The sequence below is a fragment of the Balaenoptera physalus genome (assembly GCF_965194825.1).
Source record: "Balaenoptera physalus genome assembly, chromosome: 19".
Lineage (NCBI taxonomy): Eukaryota > Metazoa > Chordata > Mammalia > Artiodactyla > Balaenopteridae > Balaenoptera > Balaenoptera physalus.
This window is the reverse complement of record NC_138900.1, coordinates 228,963-247,550: the sequence shown is the minus strand read 5'-3', so window position 1 is coordinate 247,550 and position 18,588 is coordinate 228,963. Positions and strand designations below refer to the sequence as shown.

Here is an 18,588-nt window from a genome sequence, read left to right as displayed (position 1 = left end):
GTGCGGTTCCTGAAGAAGCCACCCTTTTTCCCGCGAACGTGCCTTTGTGCCTGTGCCTGGAACCCGCCTCTCTTCTTCCCTCTAAGATGTTTCCAATATCCCTCCCCAGCCACCTCAAACAGACTCCAACTTGCCCCCTCTGCTTCCAGAGTGCCTCCCCCTTACTCCTCTTAAACCTCCTATCATATTATAGTTCTCCTTACAGAGCTTGGAGACGGTGTTTCCCAAGGACACTGTGAGCTTCCAAGAGCACGGGCCATGTCTTATTCTCAGCATCCACAGCACACAGGGCAACAGGCCCTGACCCATGTCTGCTGAATGCATGACCGATGCCTTCCCGGTGGCGGTCACCACGCTCCGCCCTACGTTGTCCTTATAGATGTTTACGTGGCTCTCTCCCCCGTGCCAGCTGTGGGCCCTACAGGGCAAAACAATCCAGTTTCTCCAGGGCCCCAGCACTCAGACCAGCCTGGCACGCAGCAGCCTCAGTAAAATGTTCCTGTATTGAGTGCACCCTTTCCGTGGCCCCAGAGCCCCCCTGGTGCCGTGGGCTCTGGCAGCCAGCATCCTGTCACTGTGCTCTCTGCCTTCTCTCACAGTGCTGTACCCCTGCCCCTCTTGCAGGGTCCAGGTCTGTAACTGGATGTCGCAGCCTCTGTTCCTAACTGCCAGGGCGTCGGCCTTCTTTCCTCTGTTTCTCTGATGACCCCATCGCGTGTGAACCATCTGACACCACCCCCCATACTGTTGTGTACTGGTCATCGTCACCGTCTCTCCCTGTGTTTCTCCCTCCATATTGGATTCGTTCCTTCTGTGTCACGAGTAAACAAAGACTGACCGACGTGGGTGGTTCAGAACAGGAAGGCTGAGACCCAGGGAGATGGAGATCTTGTGTCAGCATCTCCGAGAGAGTCCCAGGTACACCTAGACACAGGTCGACTTCCACACAGAGTGCGGCCGAGGCCGAGGGACTGAGAAAGTTGACAGATGTGGGGGGAAACTCAGAGGCAAGAGATGCATGTTCCCAGTGCCCCCAGGCCTCCAACAGGCTGCAGGGAGTGGCCCTGAAGTCAGGCTGCTTTGGGGGCGTCGGATAAGTGACCTCCCTGAACCTCAGTGACCTGCTCAGCCTGGAACGAGGGGATGACAAGACGTGCTTTGTGCAGTACCTGATCCAGGGCCTGGCCACTTGCGCTGACCGGTGGCATTTGACTCCGCCTCTCTGCCCCCACCCTCCCAGTCTCTGTCTCTGAGGAACCAAATCTCCTTCCCCTCGGCGCTCTGAGCATCTCTGACACCCACTCTGCCATGAGAAGTGTGTCTGCCCATGTTTGTCTAAAGGGGAAGGAGGTCAGGGGAAGAAAGGAATCTTTATTAATGGCCTGCTTGTGTTGGTCAGTCTGCCAAATAATTTATATACAGCATCTCATTTAATCCTCACACAACAGTCTGAGGGCAGGACAAGCATCCACATTTTTTTAAAAATTTATTTATTTATTTTTATTTATTTTTGGCTGCATTGGGTCTTCGTTGCTGTGCGTGGGCTTTCCCTAGTTGCGGCAAGCGGGAGCTACTCTTCCTTGCGGTGCGCGGGCTTCTTATGGCGGTGGCTTCTCTTTCTGCGGAGCACGGGCTCTAGACACGTGGGCTCAGTAGTTGTGGCACACGGGCTCAGTAGTTGTGACTTGCGGGCTCTAGAGCGCAGGCTCAGTAGTTGTGGTGCACGGGCTTAGTTGCTCTGCGGCATGTGGGATCGTCCCGGACCAGGACTGGAATCCGTGTCCCCTGCATTGGCAGGCGGATTCTTAACCACTGCACCACCAGGGAAGCCCAGCATCCCCATTTTATAGATGCAGAGAGGGCTCAGAGAATGTAGGATGGAGGGATGGAAGCCCTGGGATTTGAGAGCACATCCAAGTATGTCAGTGATTTCAATAAGCATGACTATACTCCACACACCACATAAGACAAATGCTAACAGACTGGATTTCTTTCAAATCCAGGCATATGTTTTCTATTTTTGTATTTTTATGTTTTTGGCCGCACCACGGGGCTTTCAGGATTTAGTTCCCCGATCAGGGATCGAACCCATGTCCCCTGCAGTGGAAGTGTGGAGTCCTAACTGCTGGACCGCCATGGAATTCCCCAGGCATATGTTCTTTAGAAGACACACACCTAAAACAAGGATGTGGGAAAGTTGAGGGTAAAGGAACACAAAAGGATATACAAGGAATGCATGAAGCTGAAGCCAGCTGATGGAGCTGTATTAATTTCAGACAAAATAGCTGTTAATGCAGAAAAACATTATTAAGATCAAAGGATCACTGTATTTTTATAAAAAGAACAATGCATTAGGATGACATAATAGTTTGAAACCAGGAAGGTTATAACAGCCTTGTTATAGGACAGAATCACAATGAGAGACTCATGAAACCATAAGTATAGTCGGAAATGAAATCACATTCTTTGTGATGATGGTGGAAAGAATATTTGAAGAAATAATGGCTGCAAACTTTCCCAATTGGCAAAAGGTATAAACGTACAGGTTCGGAAAGCTCAGTGAACCCGAAACAGCAGAATCTCAAAGAAATCCATGCCCAGACACATCCTAGTCAAAGCTGAAAACTAAAAACATTTAAACTTTTTGAAAGCCACCTGAGAAAAACTATGCCTCACATAAAGATTAATACAAAAGATCATAGATTTCTTTTTTATTTATTTAGCTGTGCCACGTCTTAGTTTCACAGGATCTTCGTTGCCTCGTACGGGATCTTTAGTTGTGGCATGCTGGATCTAGTTCCCTGACCACGGATTGAACCCAGGCCGCCTGCATTGGGAGTGCAGAATCTTAACCGCTGGACCACCAGCGAAGTCCCGTAAGATCATAGACTTCTTATCAGAAATCATAAAGGCCAGAAGGCAGGGAAACAACATTTTTAAAGTGCTGAGAAAAAGAACTGTCAGTCTGAATTCTATACGCACTGAAAATGCACTTCAAGAATGAAAGCAGGGGCTTCCCTGGTGGCGCAGTGGTTAAGAATCCGCTTGCCAATTCAGGGGACACGGGTTGCAGCCCTGGTCCGGGAAGATCCCACATGCCACGGAGCAACTAAGCCCGCGAGCCAGAACTACTAAGGCCACGTGCCACAACTACTGAAGCCTTCGTGCCTAGAGTCCGTGTTCCACAACGAGAGAAGCCACCACAAGGAGAAGCCCGCGCACTGCAATGAAGAGTAGCCCCCGCTCGCCGCACCTAGAGAAAGCCTGTGCGCAGCAACAAAGACCCAACACAGCCAAAAATAAATAAATAAATTGAATTTAAAAAAAAAAAGAAAGAAAGCAAAATAAAGACATCCTCAAGTGAAGCAAAACTAAGACAATCTGTTGCAAGCAGGCCTGTTCTAAAAGAAATGCTAAAGGGACTTTAGATTGCATACATTTGATCTTTAAGATATGTATGATGGTCGAAAGTAAAATTTATGACATTTTCTGGTAGGGTTTTCAGTGTATGTTAACGTGGTATATATGACAACTGCAGCACAAAGAGAGGAGGGTATCAAAATTCATTCAGTGATATATTTGAGATTTGTACATTTTACTGTCTATAAATTATATCTCAAAGAAAACCATTAGGGTACAAGATTTTTTTAAAAATTTAAAAAGGGGAGGATAAAGAGACCTATATAAAGTTTCTAAATCCCACTTTAAGTGGTAAAATATTAATTCTAAGTTGACTATGAAGAGTTAAGCATGCATACTGTAATCCTTAGAGAAATCTCTAAAAAAGACTATACAAAGAGATGATCAAAAACTCAGTAGATGAATTAAAATGGAACCTGAGAAAAAATAACCGAAAAGAGGGCAGGAAAGGGGAAACAGACGGAAAACAGAAGGAACAAACAGAAGAGAAAAAGGTGGACCAAAACCCAAGCATATCCATTGTTACATGTAAATAGTCTAAACATACCAATTAAAAGGAATTTTTTTAAAAAGAAAATAAAAAACCTACTTTAAATATAATGATATAGGTAAACTGAAAGTAAAAGAGTGGGGAAAGGTATATAATGTGAAAACTCCATCAAAGAATGCTGCAGTCACTATATTAATATCAAACCAAGTAGACTTCAGAAAAAGGAAAATTACCAGGGATAAAGAGAGAAATTACATAGTAATAAAGGGCCAATTCACCAAGAACACAAAACAATTCCAAATATGTATGCATCTACCAACAAAGCCTTAAAATACAGGAAACAAAAACTGGTAGAGCTGAAAGAAAATAACAGACAAATTCACAATTATACTTGGAGACTTCAACACCCCTCTCTCTAGAATCAGCAGAACAAGAAGACAGAACATCAATAGGGATACAAAAGACCTGAACAACATATCAACCAACTGGATGTAATGGATGAACTGCCAATAGTCGATCTTTTTTTTAATCCACAAAGAAGTAATTTCCCATGATTTAAAGTAACACAAACCTATTTTTAAGTCTAATATTAGGCTGTTACTAATGTTTAACCCCAGAAGCCAATGACCTAAGTTTCCACCTGAAGAAAAGGAAAAAGAAGAAATTAATTCAGAAGTAAGTAGAAGGAAGGGACCAGTAACGATACAAGAAGAGATTCACAAAGTAGAAAAGAGACAGTACAAAAATGAGCAAAGCCAAAATGTAGTAAGTTCTTTGAAAAGATTAATGCAGTTGATGAGCCCCTAGCTAAACTGACAGAGAGAGAGGGAGAAGGGACACCACATCAGTCATGAAAGAGGTGACATCACTACAGACCCTGCAGGCACTAAAAGAATGCAGGAGTGTTATGAGCAACTCCATGCCAGTAAATCAGACCTCTCAGAAGAAATAGGCAAACACACAGTTTATCAAGTATTAGTTGATAATGCTAGCCTAATACACAACTGCTGTATGCCAGCACCTCGAGGGCCAAGCTCCAGGCAGGGGTTGGGCAACAGTCCAGGAGGGCGTCGGGTGGGGTAAACGGGGCTCAGGATCGAGGGACAGTGGGGAAGGACAGGACTCCCACTCCTCCCACAGCTCCAAGCTCGGATGTGGGAGACCTGGCCTCTGGTTGGAGACACAGTCTGGCACCACCACATGGTGGCCACTCAGACTGGGAAGACAGAACTACACAATGCAGCCTCTGAACTGCCTCCCAGTTCAGTCAAGGTATGTCTGGAGCCTCAAGCTGCCCACCCACACCTGCTGGGGACTGGGCAGAGGTGACTGGGGAGTAGCTTAATGGAAGAAGGCAGAAGAAGGCAGTCTTGAAAAGTGGGGGCCCGGAAGCCAATCCTCGGCACGCCTACCCTCAGGATCCAACCCGGAGCCCATCCACCTTCAAGACCCAGGATCCCAGCCCGCTTCCCTCGGCTCTGGGACTCCAGCCCCACTACACCGGGGCTGCCATTGGCCAAAGACACATTTTTAAAGTCTGTCTTCACATTTATTGATTCTGGCATGGTTGAGGGAGAGCCGTCCCTGCCCTCTCCCCCCAGGGCAAGTCCAGCTTCCAGCTGCAGGAAGAGGGATCAGAGCCAGACTGGAGAAAGGACTTCCCAAGTATACCATCAGCAGCCTGGGTCTGCAGCTGGATCAGCTTCCTAGACAAATTTGACAGAAGAGAAATGCTAGGGGGAGGAGGCTCCCTGGTGAGTCAGGGCAGACCTCACTGAGACCCCCCAGGAAGGATGTGGCTTGGTCAGCTGCCAGCTAAGACCCTCCCCCCCCACACACACACACCTGGGCCTCCCTCCAGGTGCTCCAGCTGGCCACGCCACTCTCTGCCTTAGGGCCTTTGCCTATGTGGTTCCCTGCCTGCAATTCCCCCCACGCACCCCAGCAGACTAGGCCAGTGTTAGTGCTGGGAGGAGGTGCGGGGAAGGGCACTCCTGGAGGAGGGTACAATCCGGGCAAAGGCCGGGAGCCTCGACGCGCCCACGGAACCGAGCTCCACCTGCCACTTGGAGCTCCACCGGGTCGCTGAGCTGGGACAGCAGGGAGTGGGGCCAGTTGGAGCGGTAGCCGCAGCTGTAGTTGCCGGCGTGTTGGGGCCCCACGTAGGTCAGCACGAGGTCCGCGGAGGGGTGGGTGGTCCAGACCACCGCCGAGGGCTCCTCTTCGCTGGACCGTAGCAGCAGGAAGGAGACGTCGGGCACGTGGCCCTCGCAGCGTAGGACAGCGTCGCGGCCCGGAGTCACGGCCCCCGTCCACAGGGGCCGGAGCCGCGGCCTGGGCAGGGGTCCTGGGCGAGAAGCGGGTCGGTCAAGTGAAGCCCCTCGCCCCAGGCAGCAGCGGCCCAGCCCCGCTCCGCTGCCAGCCCCCTTCTCCAGCCCAGGTTGCTGGCCTCACACCGTGGGCACTGCGCTGTGACCGTAGTGTCTCCCCTTACACGCCCCCCCCCAGACCCGGGCCTTCTCTGAGACTTCCTGGGGTCCCCAGCGAACGGCACTCAGGGCTTCAGAACAGGTGAGGAGAAGGAAGACAGGATCCAGGGGAACGGGTTCCCGCAGAGGGCACAGCGCAGTCAGTGGTCTGGCGGTGGACGCTGTGCCGCGGGCTCTGCCTGACCTCCGACCCCAGGAGATCCGGATGAGGAAATCAGAGGAACACACAAACCCCAGGGCCGGCGGGGGCTCGGGGAGAATTACAGCTCAACCCTCCACCGTGGGCACCTGGGCGCAGGCAGCGGTGGGGTCATAATCTGACTACGGCCGACAGGCGTGTCGCACAGGGAACCTGAGGCGTGAGCCAGTGCAAAGCCGTTAGCACTCTGAACCCTAAGTTCTGGGGCCTCTCTCCACGACCACCACCAGGGCGCTACACGTAGCCCCGGTGCTCACGTCGGTGGGAAACAGGCCGAAAGGCTGGGTGTCCCCGGGCCCTGGCGGCCGACCTCGCGCTCCCCTAAGGAGCCGACTCCGCGGGCAGGGCCGAGGCCCAGAGCGCTTCCCTTCGGCGTCCTGGGACAGGCGGGCGCCCTCGTGTTGCGCACGGGCAGAAGGAGGCTCCGGGCCGCTGTGCCCGCCGCTCACCGTCCACGCGCAGCTCCACGGGCGCGCTGGGCGCGGAGCCCGCCAAGGGCGGCGCCGTGTCCGTGTAGACGCAGCTGTAGTTGGCCGAGTCGACCGCCGAGACGTCGCGCAGCTCAAAGTGGGCCTCCGTCCCCGCGGGGCTCAAGAGACCGTGCACCCGGCGCTGGCCCGCGCCCTCGCGCACCAGGGCGAAGCGCACGCCGGCGCGGGGGGCCCGGCACCGCAGCTGCACCAGCGTCCCCGGCTCGGGCCTCAGAGTCGCGGGCTCGGCCGACAGCTCCGGCGCCGGGAGCGTCCCTGCGGGGAGGACGCGGCAAGGCTGACGCCCAATGCCGCATCTTTCCGCCGGAAAGAGTGCGCCCCGCTGCCTCTGCTCCCTCCCGGGAGGCCCGCCCGCACCGCCCTGCGTAAAACCGCGCCATCCGCCCGACGTCCCGGCCCCCGTCCTCCCTGGACGCTCACGCACGCTCCTACGCTGTGCCTAACTAATTTGTGTGCCCACCAAATTAGAGGCGTGTGGGGTCGTGTTTTGTTGGGGGAGCATCCGCGCCGGCCTCGCCCGCCGGCGTCCGCTCCTGGGGTTTACGCCCCTGGTCCGAGTCCTTGGCGGGTCCTGCAGCCCCAAACTGGCCACCCTCAACAGACAGGCCTCAGCGCCCACCCGGACCCCGGAGGCTGGGGGCCCCCGTGCATGTAGCGCCTGCATGGCCAGACTTGCGCGTGGACCCAATTATTCTTCGCGGGGCCACGAGGCTGGGCTCATTTTTCTATCCTCAGCTGGGGAAACTGAGGCCGGGCAGATGAGTCGGGATTGAGCCGTGCAGTTACCGGGACCCTTCCCTGGGTCTCTCCTCCCGCTGCCCCGAGGGCAGAGCGCCCCCGCCCTCCCTCCCCGCTGCCACATCCCCCAGGCTCACCATCGCTCAGCACCAGCTCGGCGGGCGCGCTGTCCAAGGACCAGGGCGCTAGCTCGTCTCGCAGCCGGTAGCGGCACGTGTAGACACCGCCGTCTCCCGGGGCCAGCGTGTTCAGCTGGAAGAAAACGCGGTCTGGGCTGGTACTGGCCATGGGTACCTGCAGCACCTCCTCGCCCCGCCGCAGCTGGAAGTCCACCCCGCTCAGGGGCGCCACGCAGGTGAGAGTCGTGCGCGAGCCGGGGCGCAGGAGCCCGGCGAACCCGCTATTCAGAGTCAGCGTGGGTGGCGGCGGCGTGGCTGCAAGGCAGGGACAGTCACTGGGGCGGCCAGAGTCCCAGCCACCCCCGCTGTGGGAGCGTTCCTTGGAGCCCAGCCTCCAGACCTCGGCCCCCGGAACAGCCTTCCTTGTGGCAAATTCCCACGCCACTATCAAGGCGGGGCAACTGCGTGGCCACTGTTTCCCAGACCCAGTCCTGGGCAGGGGTATTCAGGGCCGGGGGTCAGGGTAAAAGCTACTCTGTCTCCAGGAGCCTCCGCCCCCAGGAAGCCCTCTGGGATGGTCCACACACTCACCCAGCTCCTCTATGGTCACAGTGGCACTGGGCTCCGAGGGGGCGCCTGATGCGTGGGTCCGGTAGCTGCAGCTGTAGTTGCCAGCCCGGTGGACTGGGAAGGTGGCCTGCGTGTCCTTTGGGGCCTCAGCCACCTCCAGAAACTGGTCGTCGCCTTCCCGCCTCAGCAGGAAGGTCACACCGCGAAGTCCCCCGAGGCACAGCAGCGTCGTGTTCAGGCCCCGTGTGATCCAGGGCACGGGCTTGGTCGAGAGCAAGGGTGGGGGCAGGGGCTCTGCGGGGGGGGCGGGGGTGGGGCGCAGGGGTCACGGGTGGTTCTACCTGAGTTGGAAGATACAGGGCCCCAGCCGGACCTGGACCTCCACACTCATGGGAATGTGAGGGAGCCAGGAGATGGAAGGCATTGGCGGGGGTGGAGGGGTGGAGGGGTGACAGGCCGAGACGGCGACAGGGGACTACAAGGGGAAGTCGCGTTCAGGGCCCACCTGTGGCCAGGCCTGCCCTAACCGCTTCCTGGGGATTCAGTCATTTATTCCTCACAGCCTTCTAGGGTTGCTACAAACATCACCCTCATTTTACCAGTGGGGAAACTGAGGCTCAGAGATGTCACCTGACTTGCCCAAGGCCACCAGCCACTCGGGGAGGGGCCGGAAGAGAGCAGGGAGAGTGAGGAGTGGAGGAAGGGAGGCCTCTCCTCCGGCCCCGAGGCCCGTGAGCCCCCCACTCACCTGCTCCAGTCACCTCCACGAGGTAGCTCAGGCCGGTCCTCCCGCTGTCCATGCTGTAGCGGCAGCGGTAGAGGCCCCGGGTGTCCCCGGTCACTGCTCCCAGCGGGAACCTGTACTCGGTGGCAGGTGAACCCAGGTGCACCAGTTCCTGGGCCACCCCATCCTTGAGGAGCTGGAACTCCAGGGTCCACAGGGGGCTCTGGCATGTCAGCGTCACGTTGGCCCAGGGTTCCAGCAGCGATTCGGCCTCTGCCCACAGGGTTGGCCTTGTGTCGAAGACTGCGTGGGGATGGGTGTCAGACCTGGGTGCCCAGGCAGGGGCTCACCCCGCAGCGCCCACCATGCCCAGGCCCGGCCCACTCACATACGGCCTCCTCGGTCACTGGGTTCAGGGCGAGACCTGCGGAGACCCACCACCTGTGAGGCCCCATGGCTGTTCCTTCCCGCCCCTCATCCCGGCCCCGGGGACCCCAGGCGGGGCGCCTCACCCCAGAGCAGCAGGAGGGCCACCCGTGCGGACATGGTCAGCCTCACTGCAGCCCCAGGAGTGTCTGCCGGGTGATAAGGCCCAGCCAGGGCGGCCGGGAGGGTGGGGCGGTGGAGGGAGGGCGCGGGGCACTGACCTCGCAGCTCATTCGTATTTCCAGGAAAGCAGGGCTCCAGGGGGTCGGGACAAAGGGCAGATGTGGCCTCAGGAGTCTCAGCTATAGCAACAATCAATAACTATGCAGAATGAATAAACTAAATTAATAATAAAGAGTAAAGATAACAGAATAAATGATGTAATAACAGCAAAGAATAACAAATGAAGACAATTAATAATAAATAGTAAATGGAAAAATAATAAGAACATTTTTAAAATAAAAATAAAATTATGAATTCCCTGCTGGTCCAGTGGTTAGGACTCCACTGCAGGCGGCAAGGGTTCGATCCCTGTTCAGGGAACTAAGATCCTACATGCCAGGCAGTGTGGCAAAAGAAAAAAAAAAAAGAGAGAGAGAAAAGAAATACATTAAAATAAAATAAATACTAAACCAAGTAATGTAATAAATAATAACAAATACATTTAAATAATAGAATGGAATCATAGTTAGCAAATAAAATTACCAATAAGTCATAAGATGATTAAAGTGAAAAGAATTAATTAATGATAAGAGAAAGGATAAAACACTAAGTATTAAAAATAGATAATGCAATAAATGACAACAAATTAATAAAAGTAATAAAATAATGTTAGAAATAGATAGTATAATAAATAAGAAATACATTAAAGTAATAAACGAATATTTAAATTGATGGTTTGTTTATAAGTAATAAATAATTGATAATAAAATAATAAATCATGGAATAAAAATAAGTCATAAAATTATGAGGCACCTACTGTTGTGGTTCACAGCATTCTGTGCGTGGACTTGGGCAGTAGGTGGTGTTACTGTCAGTTCTGCGTTAGTCGTGAAGGAAATGAGGCAGGTGGGGGCCTGTCCTCCTGGCACGTTCCCCTCTGCAAGGCCTCTCCTCTCCTCCCCCAACAGCTGAGCAGTACTGGGGTCCCCACTCACCTTGGGGCAGGTGAAGGCAGCGGGCAGGGCCCAGGCCAACCCCAAGCCCCACGTGGGCCCCCCCGACGTGCAGTGTCGGAGGTGTGCCAGCCAAGGTGGGATTCGCCCGTGTCTGGGTTTTCTACGCTTGGCGTCCTGCGGGCCTCCTGCAGGCGCATCCTGGCTCTTGCCTGGAGCTGATTCCTCCTCCAGCGCTGGTTGATTCCGCAATGTGTGACCCACCATGGATTTGGAGACACATTCGCACCCAGGCCATTCAGTTCAGACCTGTGCTTCCACCCTGGTCCTGCCCCTGTGCTCAGGTTGTGGACAGTTTTCTGAGCTGCCCTTGGTCATTCTTGTGGCTGTTGCTCACTGCGGAGAGGCCAGGCCTCACCTGTCCCCAGTGGGCCTCCCCCTCCCCCTAAGACACAGCCCAGTGGGAGAGAGTGGGAGGTGTGTTCTCACTCTGGACCTCTGAGGGGGTCCGGTCATCCCACCCCTGGAGGTCTGGTCCTCAGCCCGGGTGTCCAGGCCGCAGCTCTCCAGCTTGTCGCAGGCTTGTGAAAACCTCCCAGCTCTCATCTGCCAGCTGACCCGCCTTCCTCCTCCCCCATGCATCCCACAAGCTTGTACTGAGCACCTCCTGTGTGCCAGACACAGAGATGACAGTGTGAAAATGTCCACCCAGGCCCTGCCCGTGTGGAGCCCAGGCTGGTCAGGGAGACAGAGGTGCTGGGAAGAACACACATCCCGAGGACATGGTGGAGACCGGGGCAGAGGGGCCACGTGGCTCTGGAGGGTCAGGGAAGGCTTCTTGGGGAGGTTGAGCCCTGCGGGTCACTGGGGGAGGAGCATCAGGCAGAGGGGACAGACAGCGTAAAGGCTGTGAGGCAGCTTGAGCAGTGAGGAAACCAGGATGGTGGGAGTGGGGGAGCGGGGAAGGTGCGCTGACTGCGCTGTGCCCTCTGCGGGAACCCGTTCCCCTGGATCCTGTCTTCCTTCTCCTCACCTGTCCTGAAGCCCTGAGTGCCGTTCGCTGGGGACCCCAGGAAGTCTCAGAGAAGGCCCGGGTCTGGGGGGGGGGGCGTGTAAGGGGAGACACTACGGTCACAGCGCAGTGACCACGGTGTGAAGCCAGCAACCTGGGCTGGAGAAGGGGGCTGGCAGCGGAGCGGGGCTGGGCCGCTGCTGCCTGGGGCGAGGGGCTTCACTTGACCGACCCGCTTCTCGCCCAGGACCCCTGCCCAGGCCGCGGCTCCGGCCCCTGTGGACGGGGGCCGTGACTCCGGGCCGCGACGCTGTCCTACGCTGCGAGGGCCACGTGCCCGACGTCTCCTTCCTGCTGCTACGGTCCGGCGAAGAGGAGCCCTCGGCGGTGGTCTGGACCACCCACCCCTCCACGGACCTCGTGCTGACCTACGTGGGGCCCCAACACGCCGGCAACTACAGCTGCGGCTACCGCTCCAACTGGCCCCACTCCCTGCTGTCCCAGCTCAGCGACCCGGTGGAGCTCCAAGTGGCAGGTGGAGCTCGGTTCCGTGGGCGCGTCGAGGCTCCCGGCCTTTGCCCGGATTGTACCCTCCTCCAGGAGTGCCCTTCCCCGCACCTCCTCCCAGCACGAACACTGGCCTAGTCTGCTGGGGTGCGTGGGGGGAATTGCAGGCAGGGAACCACATAGGCAAAGGCCCTAAGGCAGAGAGTGGCGTGGCCAGCTGGAGCACCTGGAGGGAGGCCCAGGTGTGTGTGTGTGGGGGGGGGGGGTCTTAGCTGGCAGCTGACCAAGCCACATCCTTCCTGGGGGGTCTCAGTGAGGTCTGCCCTGACTCACCAGGGAGCCTCCTCCCCCTAGCATTTCTCTTCTGTCAAATTTGTCTAGGAAGCTGATCCAGCTGCAGACCCAGGCTGCTGATGGTATCCTTGGGAAGTCCTTTCTCCAGTCTGGCTCTGATCCCTCTTCCTGCAGCTGGAAGCTGGACTTGCCCTGGGGGGAGAGGGCAGGGACGGCTCTCCCTCAACCATGCCAGAATCAATAAATGTGAAGACAGACTTTAAAAATGTGTCTTTGGCCAAAGGCAGCCCCGGTGTAGTGGGGCTGGAGTCCCAGAGCCGAGGGAAGCGGGCTGGGATCCTGGGTCTTGAAGGTGGATGGGCTCCGGGTTGGATCCTGAGGGTAGGCGTGCCGAGGATTGGCTTCCGGGCCCCCACTTTTCAAGACTGCCTTCTTCTGCCTTCTTCCATTAAGCTACTCCCCAGTCACCTCTGCCCAGTCCCCAGCAGGTGTGGGTGGGCAGCTTGAGGCTCCAGACATACCTTGACTGAACTGGGAGGCAGTTCAGAGGCTGCATTGTGTAGTTCTGTCTTCCCAGTCTGAGTGGCCACCATGTGGTGGTGCCAGACTGTGTCTCCAACCAGAGGCCAGGTCTCCCACATCCGAGCTTGGAGCTGTGGGAGGAGTGGGAGTCCTGTCCTTCCCCACTGTCCCTCGATCCTGAGCCCCGTTTACCCCACCCGACGCCCTCCTGGACTGTTGCCCAACCCCTGCCTGGAGCTTGGCCCTCGAGGTGCTGGCATACAGCAGTTGTGTATTAGGCTAGCATTATCAACTAATACTTGATAAACTGTGTGTTTGCCTATTTCTTCTGAGAGGTCTGATTTACTGGCATGGAGTTGCTCATAACACTCCTGCATTCTTTTAGTGCCTGCAGGGTCTGTAGTGATGTCACCTCTTTCATGACTGATGTGGTGTCCCTTCTCCCTCTCTCTCTGTCAGTTTAGCTAGGGGCTCATCAACTGCATTAATCTTTTCAAAGAACTTACTACATTTTGGCTTTGCTCATTTTTGTACTGTCTCTTTTCTACTTTGTGAATCTCTTCTTGTATCGTTACTGGTCCCTTCCTTCTACTTACTTCTGAATTAATTTCTTCTTTTTCCTTTTCTTCAGGTGGAAACTTAGGTCATTGACTTTTGGGGTTAAACATTAGTAACAGTGTTACTTTTTAAAAATAAATTTATTTTTCTTATTTTTAAATTTTTGGCTGTGTTGGGTCTTCGTTGCTACGTGTGGGCTTTCTCTAGTTGCGGCGAGTGGGGGCTACTCTCTGTTGCGGTGCACGGGCTTCTCATTGCAGTGGCTTCGCTTGTTGCGGAGCACAGGCTCTAGGCGCGTGGGCTTCAGTATTTGTGGCATGTGGGCTCAGTAGTTGTGGCTCACGGGCTCTAGAGCGCAGGCTCAGTAGTTGTGGCTCAAGGGCTTAGTTGCTCCGCGGCATATGGGATCCTCCCAGACCAGGGCTCAAACCCATGTCACCTGCATTGGTAGGCGGATTCCTAACTACTGCGCCACCAGGGACGCCCTGTGTTACTTTAAATCATGGGAAATTACTTCTTTGTGGATAAAAAAAAAAATCGACTATTGGCAAGTTCATCCATTACATCCAGTTGGTTGATGATGTTGTTCAGTTCTTTTGTAACCTTACTGATTTTCTGTCTTCTCGTTTTGTTGATTATAGAGAGAGGGGTGTTGAATTCTCCAAGTATAATTGTGAATTTGTCTACTATTTTCTTTCAGCTCTACCAGTTTTTGTTTCCTGTATTTTAAGGCTTTGTTGTTAGATTCATACACAGTTGGAATTATGTCTTCTTCGTGAATTGGCCCTTTATCACTGTGTAATTTCTCTCTTTATTCCTGGTAATTTTCCCTGTTCTGAACTCTACTTGGTTCGATATTAATATAGTCACTGCAGCATTCTTTGATGGAGTTTTCATATTATATACCTTTCCCCACTCTTTTACTTTAAGCTTACGTATATTATATTTAAGGTATGTTTCTTATATTCTTTTTAAAATATTCATTCTGGCACATTCTTTTAATTGGTATATTTAGACCATTTACATGTAACAATGGATATGCTTGGGTTTTCATCCACCTTTTTCTTTTCTGTTTATTCCTTCTGTTATCCATCTGTTTCCTCTTTCCTGCCTTCTTTTGGGTCATTTCTTTCTCGGTTCCATTTTTATTCATCTACTGAGCCTTTGATCATCTCCTTTTATAGTCTTTTTAAGTGGTTTCTCCAGGGATTAGAGTATTCATAACTCTTCACAGTGTACTTAGAATTAATATTTTACCACTTAAAGTGGATGTAGAAACTTTAGCACTATATAGGTCTCTTTACCTACTGCTCTTAAAATTTTTTTTTAATTTGGTACACTAATGGTTTTCTTTGAGATATTTATAAACAGTAAAATGTTCAAATCTCAAATATATCACTGAATGAATTTTGATACCCTCCTCTCTTTATGCTGTAGTTGTCATTTATACCACATTAAAACCCTGTGGTATAAATGACATTTCATTGTCAAGAAAACCCTACCAGACAATGTTATAAATTTTTCTTTCAACAGTCATACATAGGGCTTCCCTGGTGGCGCAGTGGTTGAGAATCTGCCTGCCAATGCAGGGGACACGGGTTCGAGCCCTGGTCTGGGAAGATCCCACATGCCGCGGAGCAGCTGGGCCCGTGAGCCACAATTGCTGAGCCTGCGCGTCTGGAGCCTGTGCTCCACAACAAGAGACGCCGCGACAGTGAGAGGCCCGCGCACCGCGATGAAGAGTGGCCCCCACTTGCCGCAACTAGAGAAAGCCCTCACACAGAAACGAAGACCCAACACAGCCAAAAATAAATAAATAAATAAATAAATAAATAAATAAATAACAATCATACATATATTAAGGATCAAACATATGCAATCTGTTACTCTTCCTTCATTCCCAAGGTTCAAATTTTCCTTCTGCTTTCATTTCCCTTCTGACAAATGCTAAGCTCCCTATTTAGCATTTCTTTTAGAACAGGCGTGCTTGCAACAAATTGTCTTAGTTTTGCTTCATTTGAGGATGTCTTTATTTTGTTTTCATTCTTTTTTTTAAAATATTTTTTTATTTACTTATTTGGTTGCATTGGGTCTTAGTTGCGGCACGCAGGCTCCTTAGTTGCAGCTCGCTGGCTCCTTAGTTGCAGCACGTGGGCTCCTTAGTGGTGGCATGCGAACTCTTAGTTGCAGCATGCATGTGGGATCTAGTTCCCTGACCAGGGATCAAAACCAGTCCCCTGCATTGGGAGCGCAGAGTCTTAACCACTGCGCCACCAGGGAAGTCCCTATTTTGCTTTCTTTCTTGAAGTGGATTTTCATTGTATATTGAATTTGGACTGACAGTTCTTTTCTTCAGCACTTTAAAAATGTTGTTTCCCTGCCTTCTGGACTTCATAATATCTGATAAGAAATCTATGATCTTTTGTATCAATCTTTATGTGAGGCATAGTTTTTCTCAGGCTGCTTTCAAAAAATTTAAATTTTAGTTTTCAGCTTTGCTTATGATGTGTCTGGGCATGGATTTCTTTAGGATTATGCTGTTTTGGGTTCACTGAGGATGCCCCCTACATCCACAAGGGTTCTCCCTAGCAGGAAGTTAGAGAGAGAGGGGTTTTGACTGGGCTCACAGCCTTCCTTGCCCACATGGACTGTCTGGTGCTTGATGAAGTTGAACCACCAGCAGAAGCTTTTCCACATGCTTCTCACTCAGACAGTGTAGTAACCAGCCTTCAAGACAGCTGCTAATGACCCTCATCTCCTGGCCTCCACACCCTTGTTTGCATATTCTTCTCTGCATTGAATCCGGGGTGGTCTGTGGCACGAATATTATACGGCATGAGTGACAGTGTGTGACCTGGACTCAACTCACTCGCTCTGGGGAGAGTCAACTGCTGTGTCATGAGGACACTCAAGCAGACATGCACAGAGGTCCACATAGAGAGGGACCACCTGCCAACCACACTAGCAGCCAGCCATGTTTGACATAGTGGCCGCTCCGTTGTCAGGGGCCCTGGTGAGTGACTGGGGGCGAGTGTTGCCCTTGCCAACCCACAATGTATGGTGGGAGTGGGGGGTTAGTTTTAGTGTTTTCAGTCGGTAGGGCATTAGCGTTGTCACCGCAGTGGAGCTGAGCCCACCTGGTCACATTCCTAGGCTCTCTCCAGAAAGACTCCCCTTGTGTTCAGGCTTGATGGAAACTGTCACTACACTTGCATATCAACCGGGTTCCTCTTTGGTTTGAACATGTTTAGGTCTATCACGACGACTGATGGGTGTGCATCACCCGTGACACACTGACCACACTGGGAGTCTGCCTCCCTCATCAACCCCCTCGTGTCCACCAAGGATTGCATTCTTAACAACAGAACGTCGCTTCAGAATAAATGTCCTGGGTGTCTGTAAAAGGTTGAGCTGTCCTTGGGGGTACCACTCTAGTTGGGTTCCTCCTCAGGATGAATTGTGTGGACAGTAAAAAGAAAAAACCCAAGTTCCACTTTTGCCTGAGGTGCTCCATTGGCCGCAGGGGTGGGGAGACTTCCAGGTCTCCTGAATGGCCTCTTCCACTTGCCCCACCGCACTGCTCTCTGGAATGAGCTGTCAGGTGTGCCATGTGGGCTGCAACTGCAGCCTTCCTCACATTCTTGCACTACCCAGGATATCTGTCCAGCACGACTTTGCTGGTGTTTAGTAAGTATACAAGGAAGTGTAAATGCGCCCCTAAAATGCTGAGAACAGAACGGCAGGGGCATGTGTTTTCATTTCTGCTGGACTTGCGAAGAGACCAGCTTTGCGAATTTTAGCCTCTACTCCCGGGTGGAATGTGACGTGGCCAGGATAGCTGCAACTTGGGAGAAACCTTTGGAAAGAGTACTGGGTGACTGGGTCCTGCCTCATGGGGGCAGGACAGGGGAAGGTTTCAAGGAGACCACATGGCAGGACACAGTGGGCTGGGCTTGCCTCAAGAAGGACGGCTTGCCGCAGAGCAGGGGAACTCAAGCCCTCGGGAGGTGAGTCCTGAATTAAGCAAGACACAGTAAAGGGCTGGATGGTGTCCTGCAAGCCAGGCCTGGGAATGGAGAGCCAACAGCTTCCTTACCCCAGGGGACCCACACATCCTCCCTTTCCCAGGCGACAGGATTTCGGGACAGGAGACAGAAAGTGAAGGGTGATTCACCAGGGCTTTGCTGCAGGGTCCATGGCCACATTCAGGGAACCCCTTTGGAAGCACGGAGGCCCAGACGGTGAGGGACTTGGTGCTGAGCCCAGCCCTGCCCTCCCTCCAGGAGGCTCTGGCTGGGCCCCCCGCCCATGGCCTCTCTGGGCACCCTGATATGGTTGAGTCTTCCCTGCCCCCCACCCTCAGTTAAGGTGAGAATCCAAAGGGGTGATTAAGGGCAGAGTGCCCAGCACGGTGCCCGGCCTGTAATGAGTGTGCGCAAACGTTGGCTTCTGGAGTGGAGAGTCCTCGGAGTTTCACTTTGGAAAGAGTGTGGAGGATGGGGTGGGGAGTAAATTAGAATCATATACAAACATAACCATACATACAGCTAGGAAAGAAACATGCTGCTCCGGGTCTCGGCTGGACTCCATGTAAGTGATGGCCTCGGGCAGGTGTAGCCACACCTTCAAGTCTCCCTCCTTGATTGCGCCCACGCCGCAGGGGCTTCTGGGAGACGTAGTCCAGCCTGGCGTCCCGACAGGAGGAGACGAGCGCTCGGGGTGGGAAGGACCACCCGGCTTTGATGTAACGTGACATCCCCACCTGCCAATCACAGACCAGCCCAAGGTTGCCAGGGAATCCCCCCCAGCAGAGCCCTCTCCACGGCGACCACTGAACCGCCGGGCGGTGGGCAGGCAGAGTCCCAGACCCAGAAGCCCCCGGCCAGCGGCCTCGGGTAGGTGCACGAGGTGTGC

At 53.4% G+C, this 18,588-nt stretch overlaps 1 protein-coding gene and 1 long non-coding RNA gene across 2 annotated transcripts; one reads left to right on the top strand and one right to left on the bottom strand.

Annotated features, from left to right (window-relative positions):
• Window positions 1-1,714: 1,714 nt before the first annotated feature.
• Window positions 1,715-18,279, bottom strand: A1BG (alpha-1-B glycoprotein). The gene is made up of 10 exons (XM_082436453.1): window positions 18,220-18,279; window positions 11,815-11,877; window positions 9,753-9,987; window positions 9,629-9,664; window positions 9,265-9,543; window positions 8,538-8,810; window positions 7,965-8,261; window positions 7,048-7,344; window positions 5,970-6,257; window positions 1,715-1,785 (listed from the first exon to the last, which is right to left on the bottom strand). The coding sequence occupies exons 1-10, from the start codon at window positions 18,262-18,264 to the stop codon at window positions 1,730-1,732; spliced, it is 1,869 nt and encodes a 622-aa protein (XP_082292579.1). The 5' UTR covers window positions 18,265-18,279; the 3' UTR covers window positions 1,715-1,729.
• On the top strand, window positions 11,763-12,860 carry LOC309648323. The gene is made up of 2 exons (XR_014256559.1): window positions 11,763-12,328; window positions 12,682-12,860. It is a non-coding gene; the product is annotated as an uncharacterized lncRNA (long non-coding RNA).
• Window positions 18,280-18,588: the final 309 nt, after the last annotated feature.